The 27903-nt window shown below is 35.3% G+C and overlaps 1 protein-coding gene across 2 annotated transcripts in view; it reads left to right on the forward strand.

Moving 5' to 3' along the window:
* The window catches only part of LOC149807129 (adenosine 5'-monophosphoramidase HINT3-like), a 60592-nt gene that overhangs the window by 27518 nt on the left and 5171 nt on the right, over positions 1–27903 (forward strand). Inside the window, exons 4-5 of one of the 2 annotated variants that reach the window (XM_089962500.1) lie at positions 18837–18954; positions 20570–20659. The exons of the other annotated variant lie outside the window; for it this stretch is intronic. Of the exons in view, the coding sequence (XP_089818626.1) occupies positions 18837–18954; positions 20570–20629 (178 nt within the window). The 3' untranslated portion in view covers positions 20630–20659. Of the gene's footprint in view, positions 1–18836; positions 18955–20569; positions 20660–27903 lie in introns of those variants that run through there. 2 annotated transcript variants of the gene reach the window in all.

Genomic DNA, 27903 nt, shown 5'->3' on the forward strand with positions numbered 1-27903 from the left:
ATACATACAAGTATAAAGATACATCTACAACAATTAATTGTGCCATGCATTGTTAAGAATGAAATTAAATGGCACTTTTAAAGAGTAATTTGTTCCATCTACTAATAATATGAGAATTTAAATGAATGTCATAGTTCCAAAGAGATTTCAATATACAGTTCTTACTATTAGATATTCTTGTCATCATTGAGAAAACATACTTTCTCATTACTTCATCAAAACTGAATACATTATAATTTACAAACATGTTGGAGGCACTGTTCTATCTAGGAAGACCTAATAGAAAACGAAGACTATTGATATAACCAATAACTAGTTTTCTTTTCATACATTCACTAAAGTTTGTCCACAGAGGAGCACAATACATAGTGCAGCAATAAGATTTTAAGAACCTAATTTTGATATTCAATGAACAATTCTTAAATTTATATAGAAGCATGTTTGTTCGAGTACACTAAAATCGGTAAGGTCTCATCATATCTTCATTTTCCGATCGATTGGATTTCAAAATATGACCCAAATAGTATAACTGTTGACATATGTAAGAGAATTGCCGTTAAGATGTACAGGGGGAGGAGATGGTAATATGAAAGAAGGTGGCTGAAAGACCATGCATACTGATTTTTTTGTATTATAGATGATATCATTCTCAAATGCGTATTGTTCACATATCTTTAATAATTTCCTTAAACGTGTGATAGAAGGACTTATCAATGACATGCCATCAGCAAAACTAAAATTGTTAAGAAACAACGCATTTGGTGGCAAACGTAACCCCACGTAACACAGACCGAGCTTACGATTTAACTCGTCTATATATATATATATATATATATATATATATATATATATATATATATATATATATATATATATATATATATATATATATAAAATAACAAAGGGGAAAGAATACCCCCCTACCTCGCCCCATTGGTTACATGGAAAGCGCTGGATATTACACTTCCCATCGCACACAATACAACTGTTTGCCATACCAGTTAACTAAAGTATGAACTATGTAGACAGGTATTTTAATGTCAATCAACTTTTTAAAGAGTGTCCAGTGATTGACCCTATCAAATGCCTTGCTAGTGTCTAAAAAGCATGCAAATACTGGGCTGTCATGTTCTACATAATAGCTAACAGTTTCCTTAAAGGCATATATGCATAAATCTGTTGAATGCTGCTTTTTAAAACCAAACTGATTATCGGAGATTGTGACTTTACATCTTTGCAGTATGATGCATTCAAATATTTTTGAAATAATAGTCATAAGAGCTATAGGTCTGTAGTTATTTTTGTCCGCCAGGTTTACCAGTTTTGCTCTTTAGTAGCGGTATAATTGTAAATTTTGTGAAATCATCTGATACAAAGTGATGCACAAACATACAATTAAATAAAATCATCAATAGCACATGAAGTCTAGTATCTGAAAATGTAAAATGTTCCACATATAAAAAATCTGACCCTGGACATTTACCGCCTTTTGTCTTGTAATGGCACTTTGGATCTCAGATAATGTGATTACCTCAATACGAGCAGAAGGGGTATTCAATGCTGAAAGCACATGCTTCTTATTCGATTCATTTTTAACACTATTGAGTAAGTCTTCAAAATGATTTTTCCACATTTTGTATATATTATTCTGACCATGGTTCCCATCAATGAAAATTGGTAGTTTATTACAAGTTGTCATAGTATTTTGTTTAACTTGCTTCCAGAATTCGCGTAGGTCGACATTTTCACATTTTTGTGCTAGCGAGTCTGCTCTATGTTTTACTTCCTCCTTCTTACATAATCTAAGAGCATACTTAAATTGTCTCTTGTTTGGCGCATTTGGTTACTGAGATGGCCGTGACGAGGTTTACCATTATCACACCACATAAGGTAAGCATTTCGTGCAAATTCATGTAGTTCTTTGACAGTCGTTCAGCCTTGATTAACCCGGTGACTACGTTTGGATTTACCTAAGTCAAGCTATTACCAGAGTTCGACAAAGCTTTTACTATATCCGTGTATAATCCATTTATCTGTTTCATATGCATCTGGTTAGTGCAGCCGTGGTCATTACAGATCGCAACACAGTGTGGGATCTCAATCTTGATTAATAAGAATGCAGATATTGAAAAGTAAAGCAAGCCTTTTTAGGACTTCTAAATGCTGGGAATGGGTACTTCAAACCTAAGCCCATTATCAGTCACCATTTTATGTATGAAAATAGTGGTTTCAAGTTTACTTCACGGCTGCTGACTTTGTAATGAGCTTCAAAAAGGCGATCCAATGGATATCAACAAGTTGCAACACTTAGTATCAAAAATAAAATAAGGAGTTCCTGAACAAATGCGCTAAGATATATACGAATTAGTAATGGGACTGGTAAGAATCACAACCAAATTGGCGCACACTCTTCATCCTGGGTAAGCTATGAACTCTGCTCAGTAACATCATCCCCAAGCAAATGTGTTCTCATACGTATTCATATGTATTGTGACAGCACCCAGTCTTTACAAATCGGTAGTATTCCAGATATTTTGAATTAACTTCCGAAGTATTAACTCACCGAAAACCTCCTAAATCATTATTCAATCAGTTTTTCCCCAACAAATCTAACTGGACAAAAATTCAATGATATGATTATATTTGAGAAGTAGCAGACAGCTTGGTTTGACAGAATCAATAGACATCATGATTTCGATTTCGACACCTACTTGGACAAATTCGCATTTCCATTCTGTTCAACATTACGAAGAATAAGTACGAATGTAAATTAACCAATTGTATAGATCCCTATGGGTATTAATCCCAGATCTTGATATATCTCAGTCAAGAATGTGGTCAGCATTATACCTGCCCACTTCAACTTTTGGTCACAATATATCCACGAACAGGACGAATTTGCAACGGCTTTCACTGGTATGTATTTAACAAGTTAAACTCTGAGCTATACATAGAACTCAAGCAAAGTTATCACGAGTCACAGTTAACAAAACAATTAGAAATTAACCTCGAAACCAGACTAGATGAAAAAGAACTTTACCATTTTTACTTTTTTTTTCACTTCACCTTGTCGCCCTTCTGTCACAAAAGTATTTCTTTACCTGAGGACTAACAATTTTGGCAAAAGCAAAATTTCTCAGATCAGCTGGTATCAAAATTTGAATCTATAAGGCTTCATTTTAAAAAGAAAGCCTTCTTCATGGACCCGAACTGTAATGATAAGCATTCTTGAGATTTATGTATGGTGATTATGTGTCACTATGTATGTTTGCATGTACTTTATATATTCCATTTATTCTTTTCTTCTACTGGAATGTTTACCGTAATCATTTAACTTTTTTTTCTTTATGTTTTGTTCCTTTCATATTTATATATTGAATTCGTTTTAAGGAGGAAAACAGATTGAGTGGCTGATTCATTGATTAAGAAGCCTCTGCTGTTTAAAGGTGATGCTTGTTGTAATAGACAAAATGCAACCTGCATAATACAGACATAACCTTAATCCGGAAAACCTAGTAGTAGCACCACATGAAGTAGAGTTAGCAGATTTAGAACTTAAAGAAGTAATAATAAACTACCAACTAGAAAAGAACAATATTTAGTAAGGGATTTCTTATATTATGGACGATTTTACGGGATTTTTTTTAAAAACAAAATTTAGATAGAAAATCATTTATCTGGGGAAAGATAGCTTTACACTGTGTGTGTGTGTGTGTGTGTGTGTGTGTGTGTGTATTTTTAACGTAGCTTTAGCAATTTTTCAGTCATGTCGCTACGATGTCTGTAGTGTGCAGTTTCTAGTGATGTCTATCACTGGTGCATCATGCTGCAAACACGTATCATGATGTTTTACCCAGCCACATTATCCTTATACCAGGCCGGACAGACCTAACACTAACCCCTTAATACTGAGCGCCAAGCGAGACAGCTGTTAGTACCGTTTTTTAGAAAGTATTTTTATATGACTCGGCCGTGGTTCCAACCCCCGACCTCCCGCATCCGAGGCGGATGCTCTCACCACTCAGGCCACCAAAGCGGCCAGCTTTACAGTTGATTAAAAGCAGGAAGTACAAGGGTATATTATACCAGATAATAGAACTGTTCACTGCTTCCTAACTTGCATATTATTAACAGCTTGTTAGGACGTAACGTGAAATTTAATTGCAAAATATTTGCATTCTGTTTACAAGTTGTTTGGATTCCTTTTTGTAAACTTCTTATTTTAAGGTGGAAAGGGAACCTGCCATCTACCTAATAGTGCCCAGATTGTAATGTTTTTTCTTTCCACTACATATGATGCCTATGGATTGTCCCAGTTGTAAATACTCTTCCAGAATTTAAAAATATAACCTATGAAAACCAACAGTAGTTTGAGTAAAAAACTTAACTAATATATATATATATATATATATATATATATATATATATATATATATATATATATATATATATATATATATATATATATATATATATATATATATTTACGTCCTTTTTTGCTGAGTCTGAAGAATCTGGATGGCAGTGCGTTAATTTATCAGTACCGAGTCAGGAAAATCTGGATGGCAGTGATTTAAGTGTTATTTATCAGTACCGAATCAGGAACATCTGGATGGCAGTGATTTAAGTGTTAATTTATCAGTACCGAGTTGGGAGAATCTGGATGGTAGTGATTTAAGTGTTAATGTGTCAGTACCGAGTCAGGAAAATCTGGATGGTAGTGATTTAAGTGTTAATTTATCAGTACCGAGTCAGGAAAATCTGGATGGTAGTGATTTAAGTATTCATGTATCAGTACAGAGTCAGGAAAATCTGGATGGTAGTGATTTATGCGTTATTTATCAGTACCGAGTCAGGAAAATCTGGATGGCAGTGATTTAAGTGTTAATGTGTCAGTACCGAGTCAGGAAAATCTGGATGGCAGTGATTTAAGTGCTAATTTATCAGTACAGAGTCAGGGAAATCTGGATGGTAGTGATTTATGCGTTATTTATCAGTACCGAGTCAGGAAAATCTGGATGGCAGTGATTTAAGTGTTAATTTATCAGTACCGAGTCAGGAAAATCTGGATGGCAGTGATTTAAGTGTTAATGTATCAGTACCGAGTCAGGAAAATCTGGATGGTAGTGATTTAAGTGCTAATTTATCAGTACAGAGTCAGGAAAATCTGGATGACAGTGATTTAAGTGTTAATTTATCAGTACAGAGTCAGGAAAATCTGGATGGCAGTGATTTAAGTGTTAATTTATCAGTACCGAGTCAGGAAAATCTGGATGGCAGTGATTTAAGTGTTAATGTATCAGTACCGAGTCAGGAAAATCTGGATGGTAGTGATTTAAGTGCTAATTTATCAGTACAGAGTCAGGAAAATCTGGATGACAGTGATTTAAGTGTTAATTTATCAGTACCGAGTCAGGAAAATCTGGATGGCAGTGATTTAAGTGTTAATTTATCAGTACAGAGTCAGGAAAATCTGGATGGCAGTGATTTAAGTGTTAATTTATCAGTACCGAGTCAGGAAAATCTGGATGGCAGTGATTTAAGTGTTAATGTATCAGTACCGAGTCAGGAAAATCTGGATGACAGTGATTTAAGTGTTAATTTATCAGTACCGAGTCAGGAAAATCTGGATGGCAGTGATTTAAGTGTTAATTTATCAGTACCGAGTCAGGAAAATCTGGATGGCAGTGATTTAAGTATTCATGTATCAGTACAGAGTCAGGAAAATCTGGATGGTAGTGATTTAAGTGTTAATTTATCAGTACCGAGTCAGGAAAATCTGGATGGTAGTGATTTAAGTATTCATGTATCAGTACAGAGTCAGGAAAATCTGGATGGTAGTGATTTAAGTGTTAATTTATCAGTACCGAGTCAGGAAAATCTGGATGGCAGTGATTTAAGTGTTAATTTATCAGTACCGAGTTGGGAGAATCTGGATGGTAGTGATTTAAGTGTTAATGTGTCAGTACCGAGTCAGGAAAATCTGGATGGTAGTGATTTAAGTGTTAATTTATCAGTACCGAGTCAGGAAAATCTGGATGGTAGTGATTTATGCGTTATTTATCAGTACCGAGTCAGGAAAATCTGGATGGTAGTGATTTAAGTGTTAATGTGTCAGTACCGAGTCAGGAAAATCTGGATGGCAGTGATTTAAGTGCTAATTTATCAGTACAGAGTCAGGGAAATCTGGATGGTAGTGATTTATGCGTTATTTATCAGTACCGAGTCAGGAAAATCTGGATGGCAGTGATTTAAGTGTTAATTTATCAGTACCGAGTCAGGAAAATCTGGATGGCAGTGATTTAAGTGTTAATGTATCAGTACCGAGTCAGGAAAATCTGGATGGCAGTGATTTAAGTGCTAATTTATCAGTACAGAGTCAGGAAAATCTGGATGGCAGTGATTTAAGTGTTAATTTATCAGTACAGAGTCAGGAAAATCTGGATGGCAGTGATTTAAGTGTTAATTTATCAGTACCGAGTCAGGAAAATCTGGATGGCAGTGATTTAAGTATTCATGTATCAGTACAGAGTCAGGAAAATCTGGATGGTAGTGATTTAAGTGTTAATTTATCAGTACCGAGTCAGGAAAATCTGGATGGTAGTGATTTAAGTATTCATGTATCAGTACAGAGTCAGGAAAATCTGGATGGTAGTGATTTAAGTGTTAATTTATCAGTACCGAGTCAGGAAAATCTGGATGGCAGTGATTTAAGTGTTAATTTATCAGTACCGAGTCAGGAAAATCTGGATGGCAGTGATTTAAGTGTTAATGTGTCAGTACCGAGTCAGGAAAATCTGGATGGTAGTGATTTAAGTGTTAATGTGTCAGTACCGAGTCAGGAAAATCTGGATGGTAGTGATTTAAGTATTCATGTATCAGTACAGAGGCAGGAAAATCTGGATGGTAGTGATTTAAGTGTTAATTTATCAGTACCGAGTCAGGAAAATCTGGATGGCAGTGATTTAAGTGTTAATGTATCAGTACCGAGTCAGGAAAATCTGGATGACAGTAATTTCATTTGTTCGAAATAGTTTCAATTGCTGAAGAGATACAATGAACTGTGGACAGTCTTGGAACCACGTACAAGAAAGCGCTGTTGGATGTCCTCGATCACTTCGTCGCTGAACACAAGTTACACATTAAAGCTGGAGTAAAGCAATACGTTATTAAATCTCCAAAGCGGGCTTTCACATACATTTTGTTAGCTTTGTATATTGGACCCTCAGTTAACATTTTGTAAGGTTTTTACATTGAATTTTGCAAGAACAGTTTAAACGATACACCAACACTTGAGAAACAAATAGAACCTAAAATGAATGCTTTCTACCAGCCTTCTGCTGAAAAAGTCAAAACGAATACATATTCATTATAGACGTGATAGCTGTTAATATACGAATACATATTCATTATAGACGTGATGGGTGTTAATATACGAATACATATTCATTATACACGTGATGGCTGTTAATATACGAATACATATTCATTATATACGTGATGGCTGTTAATATACGAATATATATTCATTATACACGTGATGGCTGTTAATATACCAATGCATATTCATTATATACGTGATGGCTGTTAATATACGAATACATATTCATTATACACGTGATGGCTGTTAATATACGAATACATATTCATTATATACGTGATGGCTGTTAATATACGAATACATATTCATTATAGACGTGATAGCTGTTAATATACGAATATATATTCATTATAGACGTGATGGGTGTTAATATACGAATACATATATTCATTATACACGTGATGGCTGTTAATATACGAATACATATTCATTATAGACGTGATGGGTGTTAATATACGAATACATATTCATTATATACGTGATGGCTGTTAATATACGAATATATATTCATTATAGACGTGATGGGTGTTAATATACGAATGCATATATTCATTATACACGTGATGGCTGTTAATATACGAATATATATTCATTATACACGTGATGGCTGTTAATATACCAATGCATATTCATTATATACGTGATGGCTGTTAATATATATATATATATATATATATATATATATATATATATATATATATATATATATATATATATATATATATATATATATATATATATATATATATATATATATATATATATATATATATATATATATATATTATATATATATATTCATTATAGACGTGATGGGTGTTAATATACGAATACATATTCAGTATAGCCGTGATGAGTGTTAATATACGAATACATATTCATTATATACGTGATGGCTGTTAATATATATATATATATATATATATTCATTATAGACGTGATGGGTGTTAATATACGAATACATATTCAGTATAGCCGTGATGAGTGTTAATATACGAATACATATTCATTATACACGTGATGGGTGTTAATATCCAAATACATATCAAGCAAGAGAATACATTAATTCAGTGAATTTTTTGCCTCGGTCAAGACGATAACGTTTAGAAATGCATGCCTCCTAAAATGCAAACCAATAGTCCTTAAGTTAAATACATTAATCAGTCTCTGCTCAAATATTATGATTTTATTTGTTAGATTTTTTCTGTCGTCTTACATAAAGATAAAAGGAGATGCTAACAATTCGCTGTTTAACATATCTGGGGAAAATGCTCGTGAAAGGCATAATTATATCAAACGGAAGTCACGGAGTTCAATGACTGCGACATTTTCAACGCATACAAGAGCTACGTTTACCTGTATTAGTTTGAACAAACAGAATCTAGCAAAGCATCATAAATTAACAAATGAGGAATTTGACATCAGGATCTAGTAATGTGAACAACACTGGTGCTGAATCTGTAAATTTGAGATTATTTTGAAATAAGTTTAGGATACAGCTTGACTTCTAAATGCTTACATACCATCTTCCACTGTATTCAGTTGCATTTCGTTAAGATTTCAGACTTAACGTACGTGCATTCATATATGTAATTCACGGTGCTGATCACGATTAAGTGCATGTCACAACCAGACAATGAATGAATAGGATATATTTGGGTTATGTGATGTTCAAACGACACGCTTTGTGTGTAGCATCTCTGCCTTTACCTGCTAAGTGATATCTGTAAACATTGTATTTTAAAAATAAATTTTGATTTCACATAAATAAAATTTACTTTTTGAATTAAAATGTTTCTCCTCTTCATCTATGGATGTCATGTTTTGCATTTTCCAGCTAAGTGTACACTACTCTATCTATTGTACGCTGGAACAAAATCCGTACTACTGTCAACTACTGACCTGTAACATTTCTTAACTGAATTGACAAATATGCAAACTGATGGTATCAGCTTGTCTGTTTTGAATGTTTCGCGTTGCAAAGTCTCCTGCATCCATGATGTATTGGTTTTATTTGTAATATTATTTACGTGTGTGTGTTGAGCAGCTCGTACACTAATTATACTATAGCATGATACTTTAAAAATCGCAAGCTTGCTTATTGTTCAGACATTCGAGTTAATCAATAAAGGAGCTTCATGGTCTGAAACATGTTTACATGCAGTGTAAAATAATAGAATCAGTCAAACGTCCCCCTCATGCTTTCTCTTATATCATGCCCAAATTTACGTTGCCTCAATGGCATCATGTATGTCACATCTGTCCATTATATTCTTTGGTCTCGTCCATTGATAAACTTCAATCCCAGTATTTAGCCATCTCTCCCTCCTGTGTTGGTCTCTTCATAAACCAGAATGTCAAATCGAGTTTTACTTTTACAGACCCGAAATGCCAGTCTGATTCAAATCAGATCTTCACTGTCCTACGTGAAGATATGACAGCGACCGCTTAGGAGTCATGTTGTGGTGATCTTTGAATTAGCCAATGGAATAGCAGCTTTCAGAAATCTGAAAGTGAATGAAATCGTTAAACATACATTAATGCTCCTGAGTCTTACTGCTCGGTCTCCCAGACGTCAAGATATAAGACCATATCTGATTGGCTGATAAAATTAGCGATTATGGTACAAGCATAAACCATCAGAATATGATCCATAAGAGGTCTCTGTCAGATCTTCACGTAGGACACATTAGACATCCAATGTGGCCGCGACTGATATAACTAACTTTGTTGTCGTTGTTGAGTTTAATTATAGTGGCGTGCGCACAATTGTGCATGTGCCACTTTTTTCTGACTGCACCGCAGCCTGCTAGTTGTTCCTGGGGAAGGGAATGGTGCCACCTCCCCCAGGCTTTTATGGGTTCAAGGAACCCTGATAGTTTGGCCTCAATCCGAGGGTCCATAAAGGTCCCTTACAGTTGAATGGTTGGCTGTCATTAGTGGGAAGGAGAGCTCGGGAACGGTCCTGGTTGCTTCACATCGCTGGTTTCTTGTTGCATTTGCCTGGTGTTTCTTGCGTTTTGTCTTCTTTTTTCCCTTCAAAATGTTCTAAAGGGGGTGGGGGTGTTCTATGCTGTTTATAGAGGTTGTTAGTAGAAATCATGTATGAAGAGAGATTTTCAAGGTTATTATGGTATTACTAGTCGAGGTGTTTAGGGTGTGCATCCTACGTTATGTTATTTATAAGTTTTTAGATATTGCCTGTTTAAGTTATTTATTTATTAATGTTTTTAGAGATTGAATGTTATTTATACTTTATTTAGCAAGAGACCGGAGTCCTAGCCGATTACACGGTTCGTTAAGGACATCTAGGACCGGAGTCCCAGCTGATTACTCGGTTCGTTAATGACATCTAGGACATCCGATTTTGCGGTTTCCTTAGTTTTTTATAGGTGTTTCGTAAGTGAATTATTTATTAATATTTTTATAAAATTTAATGATATGTTATGGGTTTTTATTGGGGGGGGGGGGCTTCTAAATTTATTTAGCTAATTAGTGAGTCTTTTGATTTTGTGGGGATAGTAATTATATTTTGTTCCTAAGTCCTACTGAGTCTATGAATTTATTTATATTTTTATATGCTGATTGTTTATTTTTATTAGAGTCCATAAGTAACTCTGGGTATGTGTGTGGTGATCCAATCTCTTTTTGGTTTTTGATAAATATTTTCCTAGCGGGTTGATATTTTGGGCATATATTGAATATGTGGTGTAGATCTTCGGTGGTGTGGCAGTTAAAGCAGTTAATGGTTGCTGGTTTGGGTCATATAAACCTTCAAAAACTGCTTGCTAGTTTAGTTTTTCCAGTTATTATCCTGTTTATGGTTTTCTGTTCTAAATAGGTACCCTTAGATAGCGGTATGTTCCTATCTACGTTTTTTTTGGGTTTCATGGTGCTTTTTACCTTTTGTGGAGGAGTTCCAAAAATCTTGCCATTTTTGGTCTATATATGTTTGTGCGAAGCTTAGTGCTTCTATAGAGCTATAGTTAAGCTTGATAGAGTTTTGATCTCCTAGTTTGGTTTGTGCAACTTTGTCTGCTGTTTCGTTGCCAGAGATTCCAATGTGCGACGGTATCCACATGAGCTCACTAATTGATGTGCTGTGGTGATATCGTCTATTAATTGGCATTCTCTGTCGAGGAATTGTTCCCTAGAGTGTGTATTGCGATTTTGGATCGATTTGATAACGCTTAGGGAATCGTTTATAATGACTGATTTAGGTATTTGGTTGTCTTTGATCCATTGTAGTGATTCAGGTATAGCCCAGAATTCAGTTGTGTAAATGGAGCAATAGTCAGGTAATCTGGATCCCGTTTGTATATTGAATTCAGGGATGACTATTGCTGTTGCTGTTCTTGGTGGGTTGTTTGTTTTTGATCCATCGGTATATATTTTAACATAGTCCGGGTATTTTTGGTTGATTTCGTTCACCAGTACAGGTTTTAGTAAGTTTTCTTGTCCTTCTTTATTGCCTAATTTGGTAGCTTCAGTGTTAATCCTTGGTGGTTTTTGTAACCATGGTGATTTGTTCTGGTCTGTATTGTTTGTTACCTGTTTTTTTAGTAGAGGTATCTTTTCTCTTAGTTCAAGGGTTACTTTGCCACTTGGTGTGGTGGATATGATTTTGGGTTTGAAGACAACTTTACACTTGTTTATAGCTATTTTGGTGGGATGGTTGTCTGGGTTGGTATCTAATCGAATGGAGTATCGGAGGAGCAGTTCTTGCTTACGTAATTTTAAGGGTAGTTCTCCTGTTAGAGTTTGTAGTTCTTCTAATGATGTTGAGGGGAGTGTTCCTGTGCATAATAGTAAGGCTTTTCTCTGGATAGTGTCATGTTTTTATAGTACAGGTTGCTTAGCCGAGTTATATGCTTGGCAACCGTAATCTAGTTTTGATCTAATTAAGGTTTTATATATCGTGAGGAGGGTTTCCTGGTTGGATCCCCAGTCAGTTCCTGTGATGTTCCTCAGTAAATTGAGATCTTTGTTACAATTCTGGGTGAGTTGTTCAATGTGCTGTTTCCATGTGAGGTGGTTGGCAAAGAACAGTCCTACTGTTACGTATTTGATTAATTGATTTTGTATATAGAAGTTTGGATAGACTAGATTGTTACTTCGTTTAGGGGTGAATATGATTGCCACAATTTTTTCATGAGATATTTTGAAACCCCATTTGTCCGTCCATCTCCCTATGTTGTCTAGGCTCTGCTGGATTTCTTTAACTACTGTTTTATTGGCATGATTTCCATTCCTCCATATACCACTATCATCAGCAAATTGTGACAAGTTTATTTTAGTGGAGGCTGCATTGAGGTCAAGGTCGTTTACCATTAGGTTAAATAGTAGGGGACTTATTACACTGCCTTGCGGTGTTCCATTTTCAAGTGAAATTCTTCCGAATGGGTGTTGCCTGATCTTGTGGTACTTTTCCGGCCTGTGAGGAAATCGCCAATCCAGTTGAACAAGCGTTCAGTTATCCCAAATTGGTTCAGTTTGGCCATTAGTCCATTGGTCCATACTAGGTCGAACGCTTTTTCTAGGTCTAGAAAAACCGCTACGAGGTTGAGATCGGTTTTCCTATGTGCGTTAAAAGCGAGTTTGATGTCTGTTTCCAATCTGAGAAGTTGGTCAGTGGTGGACCGTTTGTTCCGAAAGCCACATTGATTTATGGAGAGTAGGTTACTGGTTTCTAGGTGGTGTTTTAACCTATTTGCGATTATTGTCTCCATTATTTTGCCAATATTTTTTGTAAGGGTGATGGGTCGGTACGAATTTATGTTGTTGGGATCTTTACCTAGTTTGGAGATTGGTATTACTATGGCCAGTTTCCATTTGATGGGTAGTTGGCCTTTATCCCATATCCTATTAAAGAGTTTGATTATGGCTATTGTTATATTGATAGGTGGTTTGTTTTATATAGATAATGTAACCTAACTGATCCTTACCAGGGGATGTTTCGTTTTTGGATCGTAGGGCTATCTCCCATTCATGTACTCTAATGTCGCTATTTAGGTGAGATTCTTTTGTTCCTTGGTCTTGAAACATTTGAGGTTGGGTTTCCTCCATTAGTTTTTTGTGTTCTTGAAAGTTTCTGGTGTGGTTATTGTTGCTACTCATGTTCGAAAAATGCTTCGCTAGGAGGTCTGCCTTATCTTTATTTGTTATAGCATTTTTAATTTTTGGGGCTGAGGTAGTTGCTTTCCCTTTTATGGCTTTTATCTTCTTCCACATTTGTTTTGAGTTTGATTTTAGACTCAGTTTAGAGCAAAAGGTTTGCCATAGATTAATTGTAGCAGTTTTTATAGTTTGTTCCAGTGCTTTTTCTTTATCTTTATATTGCTGGAAGTTGATAGAATTTTTGGTGCGTTTATATTTATTTAAGGCATTATTTTATTTATCTTTATGTGCTATAGTGCACTGTTTAGTCCACCATGGTACAGGGTTTTTATTTTGGATATTAGTTGTCTTTGGGATGCACCGCTTAGCTGCCTCTATAGTTGTGTCTGTTATGTTATCATAATACATGTCAATATTTGGGCTTTCTAAGTTATCTGGATTTATTCTAGCTAGTAATAATTGGAATTGGTCCCAGTCTGCCTATTGGTACCTCCATTTAGGTGGTGTTTCGTTTGGAATGTGTTGAGTTTTTGTTTGAATATTGATTGTGATGGGGAAATGGTCACTTCCTAACTTATCTTCTTGATCCACCCACCAATTTGTGATTTAAGCAAATTTTGGGGTAGTGATGGTTAGGTCTATGGCTGAGAGAGTGCCATCCTCAGGGTTTAATCTAGTGTTCGACCCGTCATTTAAGATGACCAGATTGTTCTCAGTTATCCGTTTTTCAACCATTTTCCCTCTTTGATCTTTCTTTTTACCTTCCCATAATTCACTGTGTGCGTTGAAGTCGCCACAGATAATTAGATTGTTGTTGTTGTTATTAGTGATTGCATTTCACATTTACATTTCCATGAACCAAGGGTCAAAATGGTCCAGACAGACTTGCACCAAACAGTTTGTACATTCTTAAACATTTTTATACTGACCGAACAGGTCTAAAAATTTAGACGATAAATGGCCTTTGGTCAGCTAAAGAGGAGATGAAAGTCAAGAAGGAAGTGTCTATTTGACACATCAAGGATGAGCATATATCATGCACTTCAGAGTTATGCTTAATATAATAGATAACAGTGCGTGTCACAAATGTATGCTTTAAAGTTTTTGTTTCTCGTGGGGTGGGGGTGGGGGTTCTTTTGTTGTTTGTTTTGTTTTCTTTTGTTATATATGGAGCAACGAACAATTCTGCGGTGAGCCTCTACATGCATCGTCGCAAGCCACGTGCAACACGAAGACGTGCTTCTTTATCACCTTTGGTTGACTGTCGAGAAATTTCATACGTACGCATAAACAAAATGCGATATGAATAACAAAAAAGTAGCAGTCTTTCGCGCATCAGTGTAAGTGAAATTTGTATCGATAGATAGATGACTGTTTGAAAGAGAAACAAAGATTGACTTCATCAGACTGCGTGAAAGATTATATTAGGTCACATGGCAAGACAATTTTACTTGCGCTCACTGTGATTGGTTAAGCATGTTTATGCATATTCTTGAGAAAAGAGGACACGTCCACACAGACACCCTCGTGTAATAAAAGAGTGTAACTGTCGCTCATTGCTGTCGCTGAAGAGAGCAGATTGTCTCCCTTGGCTTGCTATGTTGAGAGTCGCGTGACTTTGATAACAGTATGCTTTGAATTGAAAAAAAATGGGAAAGCGTAAATAATTTCAGCTTCTATATTGTGGAACTTTATTTGTATTATTCATTAGATGAATGTCATGTTTGAGAAGAAATCTTCTAAATGAATGTGCACATATAAAACTAGATATCAGACTATCGGTAGTGACATTATTTGCTATGTGTTAGTTATAGGTAAATCATCCGGTGTTTCACTTCAATAACGGAATTCAAAGTCCGTAAAACAATGGTGTCTGGACAATTAAAGAAAACTTAATTGAACACATTATTTTAACATAGTTATTAAAACAATAATTACAGAATCACCTTCCTTCATTTATGTGAAATATATTCATGGCAGATGCAGTGAAATTTGGCAAGAAGCTGAATCATTCTTTCATGAAAATGCAGCTGTAAAATTAGCTGTTAAAACATTTGCTTCAAACATTTATTTGATCAGCTTAAGAGGAAGTTGACTTTTGTAAAGTAGTATACCTTAGCTGTGAATTTACATTAATATTGTCAAAAATGTTAGTTTGATATTTCATTTTAGTGATCGAGACATGCTTAATTGAATATGGAATTTACATCAGTTATATTGCATTTGAATATGAAATTTGCATCAGTTAGATTGTGTTTGAATATGTAATTTGTGTCATTTTGAATGTGTTTGAATATGTAATTAGCATCAGTTATATTGTGTTTGAATATGAAATTTGTATCAGTTAGATTGTGTTTGAATTTGTTATTTGCATTAGTTAGATTGTGTTTGATTATGTAAATTGCATCAGTTAGACTGTGTTTGAATATATAATTTGTATCAGTTAGATTGTGTTTGAAAAATGGTTGATTTCGTTTTTTAATACAAGGAGTGGTATGCAGTTCATTTAAATGGTATTATAAAGTTTTATGGTGATGCCAAAAAACAGACCGCTCCGGTGGCCTAGTGGTTAGAGCGTCCGCCTCGGAAGCGAGAGGTCATGGGTTCGAACCCCGGCCGAGTCGTACCAAAGACTTACAAAAATTGTACTAACAGCTGCCTCGCTAGGCGCTCAGCATTAAGAGGTTAGTGTTAGGACTGGTCGACCTGGTGTCAGGATAATGTGACTGGGTGGGACATCATGCTACATATCTGCGGCATGATGCCCCAGTGCTAGACATCACTATAAACTGCCACACCGCAGACATCATAGCGATATGACTGAAAAATTGTTAAAGCTACGTTAAAAATCCTAATCACACACACACACACACACACTAAATAATAAATAAAATATTTCAGGTAAATGGGTTTAATTTCTGGTGTACATCCTATATAGATGGCAGGGTTTTCAAATGAGTGTGGTTTTTAGTATGAACAGAATTTGGTAGGATTTATACATTTGCTTCGTAGATACTGCGATTTTCCTTTTATATCCCATATATGTTTGGCATATTGTTCAATAAATGCTGCTATAATTTTGTTATGTACTTTGTCAACAAAGCAGCGGAAATATTGAATACATATGAAGAAAAGTTTGTAATTTCGTTTCATGCAGTACTGCATACTGACATGTACATGTTAATGATCAATCATAGTACTGTAAGGCTGAGACCATTGAAATGATAACACACTGCTGGTGAATACACCATATGGATAGATCGTTCTTTAAGGCAGGGCTATGATAAAAAGATGTTAAGATTGTTGCCATGGCAGCCATGGTTATATCGGGTTGGAGGAATGCTTAAGTAGGACCATCCGTATTATTACAAGAAGACTTTTAAGGACAACTCCATGTTAATATGACGATCGTTTCGTGCCGACCAGACATCGATGGCGGAGGTAAGTTCGGAACCATCTTCGTAGAGAACCAATACCTTCATCGTGGGCTCGAAACACAGGCCCTGGCCTTCTTTTCAGTTCCCCTAGTCGCACACTGAAATTGATTATGCGATGGTCTTGCGTACATCACCCGGTCTCCATCATCCATTGTACAATGTTCGTTCAAGGATTTGTTGTTAGTTAAGTCTTCGATGAAGGCATCGATGTAGAGTTTATGTCATTTTGTCCCAAAGGTCAAATGGGAGGAGCGAACATATCTCACAATGAACTGCTTTAGCTTCATAATGGTTCAGCCAATGTATCAAATAAAACTATCAAGAGTTTTAGTTGATGTTTTTTAATTTGCTTTTATTGTCTTAACTCCACTGAAAAATTTTATTAATATTTTTAATGAATCGTTATGAAGCTATGACAGTTTTCTCAGTGACATGCAGGCTTGCCACTTTAACATTGGGGTCATGGTCACAATCATAGGCTATTTGTGTTAAGATTGGTTAAAGCTTTTTCATTTGCTGATATTTGCTAAACCCCTAATAAACATTTATGAGCAATGTTTATTTTATCCCCAATGTTTTGTCAGTATAATAGGGGTGGGCGATCTTTCCATATAATGAATTTGCTTCGTAATTGCAGGTACAGAGAGAATCTACGAAGAGGTTTAGGACATATATTGTATATATATGAATTTCAAACAAAACCTTAATGCAGATATTCTCTAACTGTGACCTTGACCCCTATTTAAAAGGGATGAATGGGCATGTCGCAGAATTTATTGTCTTGGCTTCTAATAACTTATCCCAAGTACAATGAGAATGTATCAAAGGATTTAGGAAATATAAAACCTTGACCTTAATGTCGGAAACTTGGCAGATTAGTCTGGCTTCCCGCTAACATGGGCTCAACAGAAGTGACTTGAGTAGAAAAGTTATATACAGAAAGGTACATATATTAAATATAACGTATTTTTAATAACGTATTTGCTCTGGTATACATGGGTATTAACATGCGTACATATTTGTATGTCATTCTTCTTCACGTATTTCCCTTGTGAAAAATTGTGTACAAATCATGCAGAGTAGTATCGACAGGTACCTTGATTACTTAGAAATGATACGTGTATACATATTTAAAGACTACCCATATATAGTGAACAAGTATTGTATTCTGGAAAAGCCATAACTGGCGGTACACTCAGGATGAAGGGTTCCTTGATTAACTTAACAGATCGAATACTATTTTGCTCTGTTCGGGGCCTTGGGTGACTGAGTGGTCTAATTCGCACACCTCCACAGATCGCTCACATCTCGTCTCTGTCTGCGTAGTTTCCAGTCTTGGCGTGGACAATGTCCGTATGGCATGCACTTACACCAATCCTGATATGAATGTAAATAGTAAAGTGACATAGGTCAAGATGATTTTTACACTCCCCATCCCAACATTAAACGAGCTATTGCCCCTGTTTGTCTTTAAAGTTTGCAACTTCATCTTCAACATTGAATTCTTCAATTGAAATATATTATAGGTAGCATCCGTTTGAACTGGACACGTTTCTAGGTAAGGTAGAGAAAAGTTCTGATTCTTATGCGCGAAGTATTTTATGTTCGGCCAATATTCTTTGCAATTCGTTTTATGGTGCTTATTAATTTATGTCTAGGAAAGTTTTCGGATGTGTCAGTTGTAATCCACCCACACTTTACTTATCCAGATGTTGAATCGTTTACGGCGGACATGTTGCTTTTCTTATGTGGGAAGTTTTACTCATTAGCGTTGTCTCATAAAACAGAAAGCAGGTTTAGAAATCTTAGTACACTCCTGTCATCGAGCGACGTGCAGGAGAGATGATTGAGTTCCATTCTCTTTTTCATTCCACAACTATTTTCATTCCATTATAACTCAGGTTTGGTTTTCACTGGCCGCCATTCAATTCAGTCAGTCATCTTCACCTTCACGTGATCTATCCTGCGGCGGATGTTACAAGAGGAATTTTCAAGCCGAATAGTTTCTGGTTTGTTACGGTAAGTGTCTTTCTTGACCACCACATCCCTCTAATGCATTTCAGAAAATATTTCATATGTACCCCAAAGGCAAATGCATCGCTGAAAATACTAAATGGAATAATGTGGTGTATATAGTGCAAAAATTCCAGTGTTTTCAGAGGTGGTTATGAAATTTTTTTTGTGTATATCAAATGACAGTTTCATTATATAATTTTATATTTATTGTATTTGATTTCGGTTGAATGTTTTGCTTAGTCAAGAGAAAGAGGAACAAATAAATATATATGTTAAAATATCGGTCTTCCATACAGACGTGGATGAAATAGGCTTTTTGTCACACAAAAGTGAAAGTTTAGCAACACTTTTTTGTATGTAGAATAAAAAAAACAGCCTTTCGTTAAGCATAGTCAACATTCTTTCTACATTTCCTTAACTCGTAATGCTAATATTTTCTTAGCGATTGTTGATATATATATTATAGATACATACTAAAAGTTGCATAACTGGAATATACCATTTAGAGAAAGTTGAAATCTGCAAATGTTTCTGCTGATGCAACATTTGTATATTTATTAGTGTATGTGGTCATATGTTCCTAAACAGGTGCCATATCCAGGACTCGTATAATCCTGTTTAAACTGTTTTAATATCATATTTGTATCTTCGATATATATTTCGATATTAAAACTCCGGGCAAGTGCAGAATGAATACGAGCGGGACTCGGTTGTTCAGAAAGGTCCTCAGATCCTTTAAAGTTCCTTTCATTTAATCATCTCTCGTCTTGCCTTAGGGTGTTACATAAGGTTTCGACGAGATAGTATAACTAAGCCTTCTGGATGCTGTTGCACTACTTCAGGCTATTTTCTTTTATCTCATTCTCAACAATTTTGTTTCATGTCTTGTTAGGACGACATCTCTTTCATCTCCTCTCCGTGGCTCAGCGGTTGGCTGTCCTGGGCAATAACTCTGGTAACATTCGGCACAGATGTCCGAACTATCGCCATCTTCTTTTCTTAATCTTTACAAAAGACGTTGATTGTCTCCTTGGCGAAGATCTTCGTTTCTCCTCACGTTAGGTTTTCTCTCGCTTCCATTTCCGTAGCGAGCTCTCTTCTTAGTGGTTTAATGGCCTAGGCTCAAGCTAAATCCTTATCCTTTATCTCGCCAATCAGATTTACTTTCAGAAGTAAAACCTATTCGATTGGTTGACAGAAAATATCAGGCTCAGACACAGTCTCACACAGTTCTTTTATCTCAATGCCAATTCTACTGCTTCACAATGAGCATGCAAACCGTATTCTGCGCGGTTCGTTCTACTTTTGAATTCAAGAAGAGCAAGGAGCCTGAACTACTGACGCTTTTTTGCGATATCAGAGTTTGTGTACACCGCTGTTGAATTGATCTTGTCAGTCAATACTTGCGGTATTTGCCTACATATTTTATTTTATAGAGACAATTGCGATATTCAGCTGATAATGTTTGTTTGTTTTAAGGAAAGAGTCACAAGTGTGCACTTATTATATACTATTTTGTCTACGCGGTTTTAGTTGTAAAAGATCAAAATTTAGTTGTTGATGTATTTTCAAAAAGAGCGTATTAGGTTCAATCTAATTATTGTATCATTTGTTTCAGGCGGACTGGGTGGTGGAAAGATTGAAGAAGATGAGGCAAACGAAAGAAAGTGCACTTTAACTTAGTTTTGTAATAAACTTTTTACTTTTTCTCTTTTGTGTTGCAAATTTCATCTTGTCTTGACACCATGACTGTTATCCGTCCTCAGTATTAATTTCACTTAAAGACTATAAAGATTTTTTTTAATTCACAAAAGGAGTTAGTCCTATTTCTAGAGAAGCGTTTTGTAAAGACAAGGAACTTAAGTATATGAGAAAATTCATGGAAGGATGTTTCTCACGCTTGTTGAATTTATGTAGTAGCTTACATATGCATTAAACAGTCCCCATTGTTGGCTCATTCCCAATGACTTAAGGTTCGAGAAAATGACGATCATTGTTTCTGGTTTAAGCAGGGTCTGTAACATATCATGGTCTAAATTCAAAGTCGTATCAGTTGCCATATATGCAGATGTCACCGTCGCTATATCAGTGTCGCCCTTGAGGAGATACAAAGTAAAACATTATATAAAGGCTAATTTGAAATTACGAATCAGATGAAGACCTAACGTGTCAATGTTCAGAGAGAGAGAGAGAGAGAGGATAAACATGTATATACAAAAGTTAGGTTAGAAAAAATTACATTCTTATTACAAATGTTTTTATTTTCTAATTTTCATTCTTTGTACTTGTGATATCGAAGCATATCTGAAGAATGTGGTAAATAGCGAACTTTTTTATGTAGCTGAGCATTGACAGGAGTATCCATATTAGAACATCAAATCAATAGAATAACTGACCCACCAAACAAGGTTATTTCGTTCTACTTCATCAGCATAGCCATTTGTATATTTGTTAAGCAATGTAGATGAAATTATATATTTGTGTTATGTATATTTGATTTAATTTTTATTTTATTTTATTGTTTGTTATTTTTAATTTTTATTGGTTCCATTACAGGGTATATAAATGTAATTTTGTTTACTGGAATTTGACGTTTTCCAGAAATTAATTTGACCTGCCTGTTTTTTCGTAAACACCTAATAATGTAACTTTTTATCTTTATGCTGACCTAGTTCCTGATCCTGATTCAAAATGAGTCACAGTTGAAGCAAACTTTTTTCTTCTTTTTTTTTTCTTTCCTAGTGGGATTTTTAGGGTGGAATCGCGTTGTACTTGGTGAACGTGACTTTTTACATTAATAGCCTCTATTTCGAAATTCTGCTTTTACCGGAATTGCGGAGTAGTCAGATTTAATGCTGATGTTTTGAGAAATAATCTCACTTGGGCTTTTAAATACTTGGATATCTAGGTGTTTTGTTTTTCTGGCGTGACCAGTTAGAGTTACATTGTACTTTTTCTTCATATTATTTAAATTCAAAGAAATTAATTATTTTCCCTTTGAATATTTAAGAGCTCATACAGAATCCTTGGACAAAGACATTTATTGAAATTTTATTCGGAATTCAAACACCGGAATATTATTGTTTGTGGATCAACAAAGAACTTTTGACACGTCAGTACTATACTGGATACAGTTTACGTCATCGCTTTCCATTTTAGATTTAGTCGGGACTCGAACTCAAATTCATTAGAACATTTTATTACTAGGACTAATAATTTATAATTCTTTGATTATTTTTGGATTTGATTCTTAAAACCGTAAAAAAATCATTTTTACCTTGTTTTTTCTAGGGAAATAAATTATTTGTTAAATTTTACAAAGCTTGTTGTCTACACTCTTTTTTTTGTTACTGTTTATGAGAGCCTAAACACGTAACATTATGATGGTGCCTATGACAACTATACAGTTCATCTAAAATACGATCAGTTACCTACGATGTTTGCAATTAATTAGATCTTAGCAGTATCTATTGACTTGTAAATAGTAAAGTTCTTAGGTATGGAAGTAAGGTCAAGGAATAAAATGCACGTGCTTGCACAAATCACTGTAAATTTGTCTCTGAGTTTATCAGTTTGGTGAAATTGGCAATTATGTAGATTTTTATACACCCGCCATAAGACATCATATCATGATGTCCGTCCGTCCGTCCATTACCAGTTTAGTTTCGGCTCAATAACTTGACTTTTTCAGCATCTAATATTACCTTACTTTCTGATGACTTGCGTTGTGATAGGTAGAGTGTGGTCGTATTAGGAGCCAAAATGTCAAAGTTCAAGGGAACTATGACCGAAAGAAGCATATAAAAAAAAGGTTTCTACTTAATAACTTGAATTATCCACCGTCTACATTTACTAGATTTTGTGAGTGGCTTGCACTTTGACTATAAGAAAAAACTATCGATTCGGGGTCAGAAACTGAAATTTCAAGGTCACTATGCAAAAGGTTAGCAATATTCTAGCGCAAAAGTGGTTGTGGTGTTGTTATTTTTAACTTTATGCTTTTTGTTCTGTGCTTTCTTTCAGTTAATTTGAAAATATTAAATATATTTGCAACAAGCTACTACGATAAACCTAAAGCTTACGATAATTCATCTGACTGTTGATGATGTTAGTCACAATGTACAAATAAATGTTTTGTGAGAGAAAAGAAATATTCTCATGTTCTCCTGGATTTATAAATGAGAAGAATGGCAGCGACGTTTTATATTTCTATTTTGTTTTTCTTCTATTTTATTGTTTAAGTTATTGTTTTGAATTATGGATTTGAGTGTATGTTGAAGTTAAATATTACCGGTCAGGTTTGATAGAACATTATAGGGTAGCGTCATTTTCGACAAGATACGATGTGTGTACTACGTATAAGGACACGAATTGTCGGCTTGATCGTTCTGTGTTGACTCGCACGCATGGAACCTTTTCGGACCCAGATTTAATCAGTTCTTGACACATGCATATTTTATGTGTTCCCTCTTACGATGTCCTCAAAGTCCTCTAGTTGGTACCCTTCACGTCACACAGCCATTAGATCTGCCCGAAGAGTTTTGTTTAAACTGTTAGAAATTTGATAGGAAATTTTCAGAACTTTTAAGATTGAATGCATTTCTGAATAAGATTATCTCTTCAAACCGTTTGGCTGCAAAAGTTCAAAAACCAGTGGTTGTTGTCTTTGTTGCTGTTGTTGATTCTGGAACTAAACTTTTCAATTAGGCTTGAAACACACACACACACACACACACACACACACACACACACACATGACCTTCGATGGTTTCGAACTCACTGTTGTGACATTCAGAGATGCCCCTGCGTTTGACACGCCATACAAGGCGACAATACTCTACCGCTAAATACTCGCAGCAGCTGCATAGAATCCATGCTCCTTGTGCATGTTTTAAGGAATCCGCTATCTACAGTGGATAATACAGGGTATATTATTACTTCTACATGACTTCTATGTCGAGTCAGCCATGGCAAAAAACTGTTATATAATTAAATTTCTTGTCAACTCAGTTGGTAAGGGATTCGATACCATAAAGTTAGTTCGTGCGTAGTACCTACACAATGTACCCAGAGATCGGGCTTTTTGCTTCTAAAGAAAATTACCGTTATGGAAGGGGTATATAGTATTACCCATTATCTTCCGTCCCTCCTTTTCGCCTCCTTTTCAATCATAACCTCTAAATTTCAAATGAAACAAAGGCAGCAAACGTTTGATGAAGCTAGGGTTTCATTTGAAATTGAAGGTATTGATGTGAGCGTAAGGTAATGTGTTTCCGTCTTCATCCTAAAACCTCATCTCCTCATAAATTGACAAGGCCACTTAAAATGTTCTACATCTGGTGATCGTACGATCTGAGTAAATGCATATATGTTGGCAGATTTTCTTTTGATAGAATAAGCAATTCTGGTACATCTTCAGAATGCCTGTTCTTTTGAAAACGGATTTGTTTTCCCTTGCGAACTGTTTAGGTTCATCGTTATCAGACCCGCATTAATAAAGTATTGCTCTTAACCCACAGAGCTGACTTATCTGGTGTGTCAGCTAGCTAAACGATGGTTATCTTGTATTGATTTGTGATATGTTGAACACAATGTCCCTGGAATAGTCATTAGTGTTATAAAACCGTCGTCGTTTTCAAGTTTCCTCTCGCGTAGCAACATCAACTTTGCAAATATTTAGTTATCTCTCTGCATGTCTTTAGCCAAGGTTGCTGTTCAGACAATGCGATGCTCTGTATCCTGTGTACTTTCCAGCTCGTTTGCATGTAACGCTTTGAGTTTCTGTACTTGGTTTTCAATGTACAAAATGATTGCAGGTAAAGCTTTGAGTTTCTAAACTTGGTTTTCAATGTACAAAATGATTGCAGGTAAAGCTTTGAGTTTCTAAACTTGGTTTTCAATGTACAAAATGATTGCAGGTAAAGCTTTGAGTTTCTAAACCTGGTTTTCAGTGTACAAAATGATTGCAGGTAAAGCTTTGAGTTTACATGGTTTTCAATGTACAAAATCATTGCAGGTAAAGCTTTGAGTTTCTATACTTGGTTTTCAATGTACAAAATGATTTAGTATTAGTTGGTTGATACTCTTGCAATCAATATGCGTTTCCTTTTGCAAGGAAGATAACTCATTTTCGTCCGGTACAATCTTCTCTGTTGCAAGTGAATAGTCATTGAAATGGTCGTGCAATTTTTTTGGTATCGTCACATCCACATCTAAAATCCACCCTGTGTCACTAACATTGGTGTCGTTTTTAACATGTTTTTCTCAACCCACTTAATTAGATCATTATTTCTCCATCTAAAGTTTTAACCGGCACGTATTGGCTTATTGCCCAATCATACATATTGATAAAGTTCGATCCGTTGTATGTGACTTTGACCTATCGTTCTCCACATGTTACCTTCCATCTTCTTTCAGGGTGGTGTCGCTGTTTAATTGAAGCTGTCAGCGCTAACCATGTACTCATGTTGATACATGTTTTCCTCAAAAATGTTGGTTTCATGTCTGTAAAATATTTTTCTTCTCGATAAACAGTTGAATTCTAACCATATGGTCTGGAGAATAGCATGTAAACCTAAAGCTATCTCCAAATCTAAGAGATTTTGTAACTGATAGTTCCGTGTCATCCTTCATGAACTCTAAACTTAAGATCTTTACCGAATGAAATTCATTTCTTGAAGTTGTTCAGTATGATAGTTACCTCATCATCTGCGTCATTTTTCACACTCGTCTTGATGAACATATGACTGTCATAACCAGACAAATTAAGAACAATTGATGTGTTGTATTTTGGGGGATTTCACATTTAAAATTACACTCTATATGACCTCTTGTACTTTACGTTGAAACAGGTTCCTAAACTCTATTTTTTTTAAAAAAATATTCTGCTGTCACAGATATGACACATTTTAAAATGCTTTTTATCTTAATCTGTGATACCATATATTTTGCATTTTTTAGTCCAGTGTAGACTGGTCTCTATTACATCCTAAGAGCTATTAAAAAACACTGCGTGAAATCAGTAACTCTGTAAACTACTGACTTGTAACGTTTGTGAATAGAATTGACGTACTTTGTAGGTTATTAACAATAGTTTGTAATTGTATACCATCCTTGCTGTAGACTACACAAGTGAATTTTTATTACAAATATAGACAATTAGTACTTTTTTGTTCGTTATCTCTGCATTTATTCTTCCGTCATTCACATCTTCCTGTTCTGTATTTGTGTTCTTTCTACTTTTGATCTCGGCAGGATCCTAACATGATCATTACTTTCCAGTCTTGCATTTAATTCATTATATTACCTGAAAAGATAGCCTCAAAAGGATAAGACACGTCAAAGTTAATTTTCGGCACCATCTGATACCACATACCTGGCCTCCATAGCCATACTTTTCCTTCTTCCAAACTAATGTTTGTAATGCCTGTTGGGTATCATCATGTCTGCTTAGCTTGTCACATATGGCTGCTTTTAATATGCATTCAAACCCAGACATAATTTTATCTTCGAAACTGCTAGACGAGATAATACCTAATCTGACCATGACTATCCTGGCCTAAAGACCTTTCACATTTATGCAAAAGATGACCTTTCATATTTATGCAAAAGATGACCTTTCACATTTATGCAAAAGATGACCTTTCACATTTATGCAAAAGACGACCTTTCACATTTATGCAAAAGATGACCTTTCACATTGATGCAAAAGTTGACCTTTCACATTTATGCAAATGATGACATTTCACTCTCAAATACATATAATATTATTAGAAGTAGACAAACAGTTACAACTGTTCACGAACTCCACCAATTTCAACAAGATTAAGTCCAAATCATCCCTATACGTATGTCTTTCAACATAAAGCACCATCGTTTTGCTAATACATTTCTTTTTAAGGTTAATGTTAGTAATATCAGGACCACTTGTGATTTTTTTTATAATTTGCCTCTAACGTTCGTTAAGTGAAAACAGCTATACAGAGCTAGCAATATTCTTAGATATGCACGTATGATGTAGGTATATCGACATGTGGTTTTCGGCTCAGCACATTTTACAATTCGTAATTGGTCTCAAATTAAAATATTGTCGAGCTGACCACCAACACGCCTGTTTTGCGACCGGCTTGAAAGTCTTGCTATCGCTATTCGTCCAGAACGTAAATTTATATCGAAATAGGATTCTTCTAACAATACGTGCTTGGTTATAAATGAAAAAAGTTTCTGATCTAACTCCATCTTGTTATCGCTACTCTTGAGCCTATCGTTGCATCGACATGAGAGCTAAACACTTTTTGCAGTATGTAGTTGGTTCAGAATGAAAACTGAAACGATCTGGTAACCAGCATGACCGCACTGTTGTGACTGAATTTGAAAACTAGACATACCTGATCTTGGGGTCACTGCCAAGGTATCTTTGTAAATTTTTGTATTTCACCGAGCTTATGAATACAGTGACTTGTACTTAAAAGGATTTTGACTAAACCTTTTATTTAGTTGCATTTTAAGAAACGTATCGATAGTCAGTACTCTGCCGTCGAGTTTAGGGTCAAAGGTTTTCACCCAGGCTGGTATCTGTGATGTACTGTGAGCATGAAATGAATAAATATGAATGGATTTTGTTTTAAAACCTGGCTTGTGGATATACCCGAAAAAAATTCAATAAATGCCGATTCAGAGCTTATAACACTGGTTATTGGGCAATAACAGCATATGAATAGATCAGTTGGAGAAAAAAAGACATTAATTATGGACTTGAATCAAACTTAGCATGTGGGTAACTCTAGAGAATATATGAAACGAGTTCACTTGTCTTCTTCACATTATATCCTGTTCAAAGGCCATGACAAATATTTTCATGCTGCACTTATCTTGTGAAACTCTTAAACATATAAGAAAAATATGATTTGTTTAAAATGTGGTGTGTTTGAGTTTCTCAAGAATATCTTAGAA

Source organism: Sinohyriopsis cumingii, chromosome 1, assembly GCF_028554795.1.
Source record: "Sinohyriopsis cumingii isolate HCF-2022 chromosome 1, ASM2855479v2, whole genome shotgun sequence".
Taxonomy (NCBI): Eukaryota; Metazoa; Mollusca; class Bivalvia; order Unionida; family Unionidae; genus Sinohyriopsis; species Sinohyriopsis cumingii.